This window comes from Gavialis gangeticus, unplaced genomic scaffold (genome assembly GCF_001723915.1).
Source record: "Gavialis gangeticus isolate Ggan-Ray unplaced genomic scaffold, GavGan_comp1, whole genome shotgun sequence".
In the NCBI taxonomy this organism is placed as follows: Eukaryota; Metazoa; Chordata; order Crocodylia; family Gavialidae; genus Gavialis; species Gavialis gangeticus.
This window is the reverse complement of record NW_017729024.1, coordinates 105396479-105397648: the sequence shown is the minus strand read 5'-3', so window position 1 is coordinate 105397648 and position 1170 is coordinate 105396479. Positions and strand designations below refer to the sequence as shown.

Here is a 1170-nt window from a genome sequence, read left to right as displayed (position 1 = left end):
CCCCCCCCCCCCCAAATACAAACCTCTGGAACATGAAACAAGCCTTTCAATTAATCTCTCAGAAAGGTGCTGCTGATTTCTTTGGAAGGGAAATGATACAGCACTGATCGTTCCAACATTTTGAATTATGTTAAATTGATCAGAATGAAGGAGCCAAATTATGCTTTAATCTGTATAATATAGCCAAAATATCCAAATATTTAATATAACTGATAATTAAACACACATAAATGTGGATAGAAACCTAGAAGCCCATCTGCAAACCATCAGATGAAACTGAAAACTTCATGAAAGAACAAAAAACACAATTGAATATAACCAAAAACATAATCAGAACTAGGAAAAAGGTAAACAGAAACTAAAGGTCACTTACTTCAGATTTAGAGGACATATTTTCCTCCATGTCAGAATCATTGGGATCCACAATATCATCAAATGGTGGTAAAGTAGGCTTTTTTTTCTCAAGTGTCTCACTTTCCATTTTGACTTTCCCCATTTTAGGCTGAGATTTATCCTTTGTTTGCTTTTTGTCAGAAGAACAAGTAAGTATCAGCGGAGGAGCACTAGAAAAACTTTTAAATAAAGACTCTGAGCTATTTTTTTTCCTTTTTTTGGCAGAAAGTTCCTCAGAATCTGTAACAGTCAGCCTTTTTGTTGGGGCCTTCTTTTCTTGCTGCTGTCCACCTGTTATAGTAAGGATGTTGTTCTCAGATTTTGGCTCCTTAGACATGGTTTTGGGTTCCTTGAAAGCCATCTTAGGAACTGTTTTTTCATCTTTTAGTGGTTTGTTTTCTTTGGGTTTCTTAGAGGATTCTTTGGAAGATTTGTTGTGTTCCCTGGAAGGTTCTTTGAAGGCACTTTTATGGTCTTTTGAGTCCTTAGAAGGTTTTTCTTTGTGCTCCTTTGTTAATTTGTGGGGCTTTGAAAAACTGTTATTACTGCTGCTGCCACTACTGCTGCTTGTGTTTATACTCTTACTTGGGTCCTGCAACAAGTATAAGCACAAAAAAAATTTAGAAACAAAGAAAAAAGGATCAAACAGGATCTACATCAAGAATCTAGACTGTAGATCCTAATCACTCAAAGAATGCATACCTAGGCAAGAATATTACTTCCAGGTTTACTTAAAAGTAGCATCCTTTCCATTTAAAATAAATTGTCTATACATTT

The 1170-nt window shown here is 35.4% G+C and overlaps 1 protein-coding gene across 7 annotated transcripts in view; it reads right to left on the bottom strand.

The window, feature by feature from the left end:
* Positions 1–1170, bottom strand: part of MLLT3 (MLLT3, super elongation complex subunit) — a 268280-nt gene that overhangs the window by 73249 nt on the left and 193861 nt on the right. For all 7 annotated transcript variants that reach the window (XM_019517499.1, XM_019517503.1, XM_019517500.1 and 4 more), the window contains one exon: positions 374–962. In XM_019517499.1, the coding sequence (XP_019373044.1) occupies positions 374–962 (589 nt within the window). The remainder of the gene's footprint in view (positions 1–373; positions 963–1170) is intronic.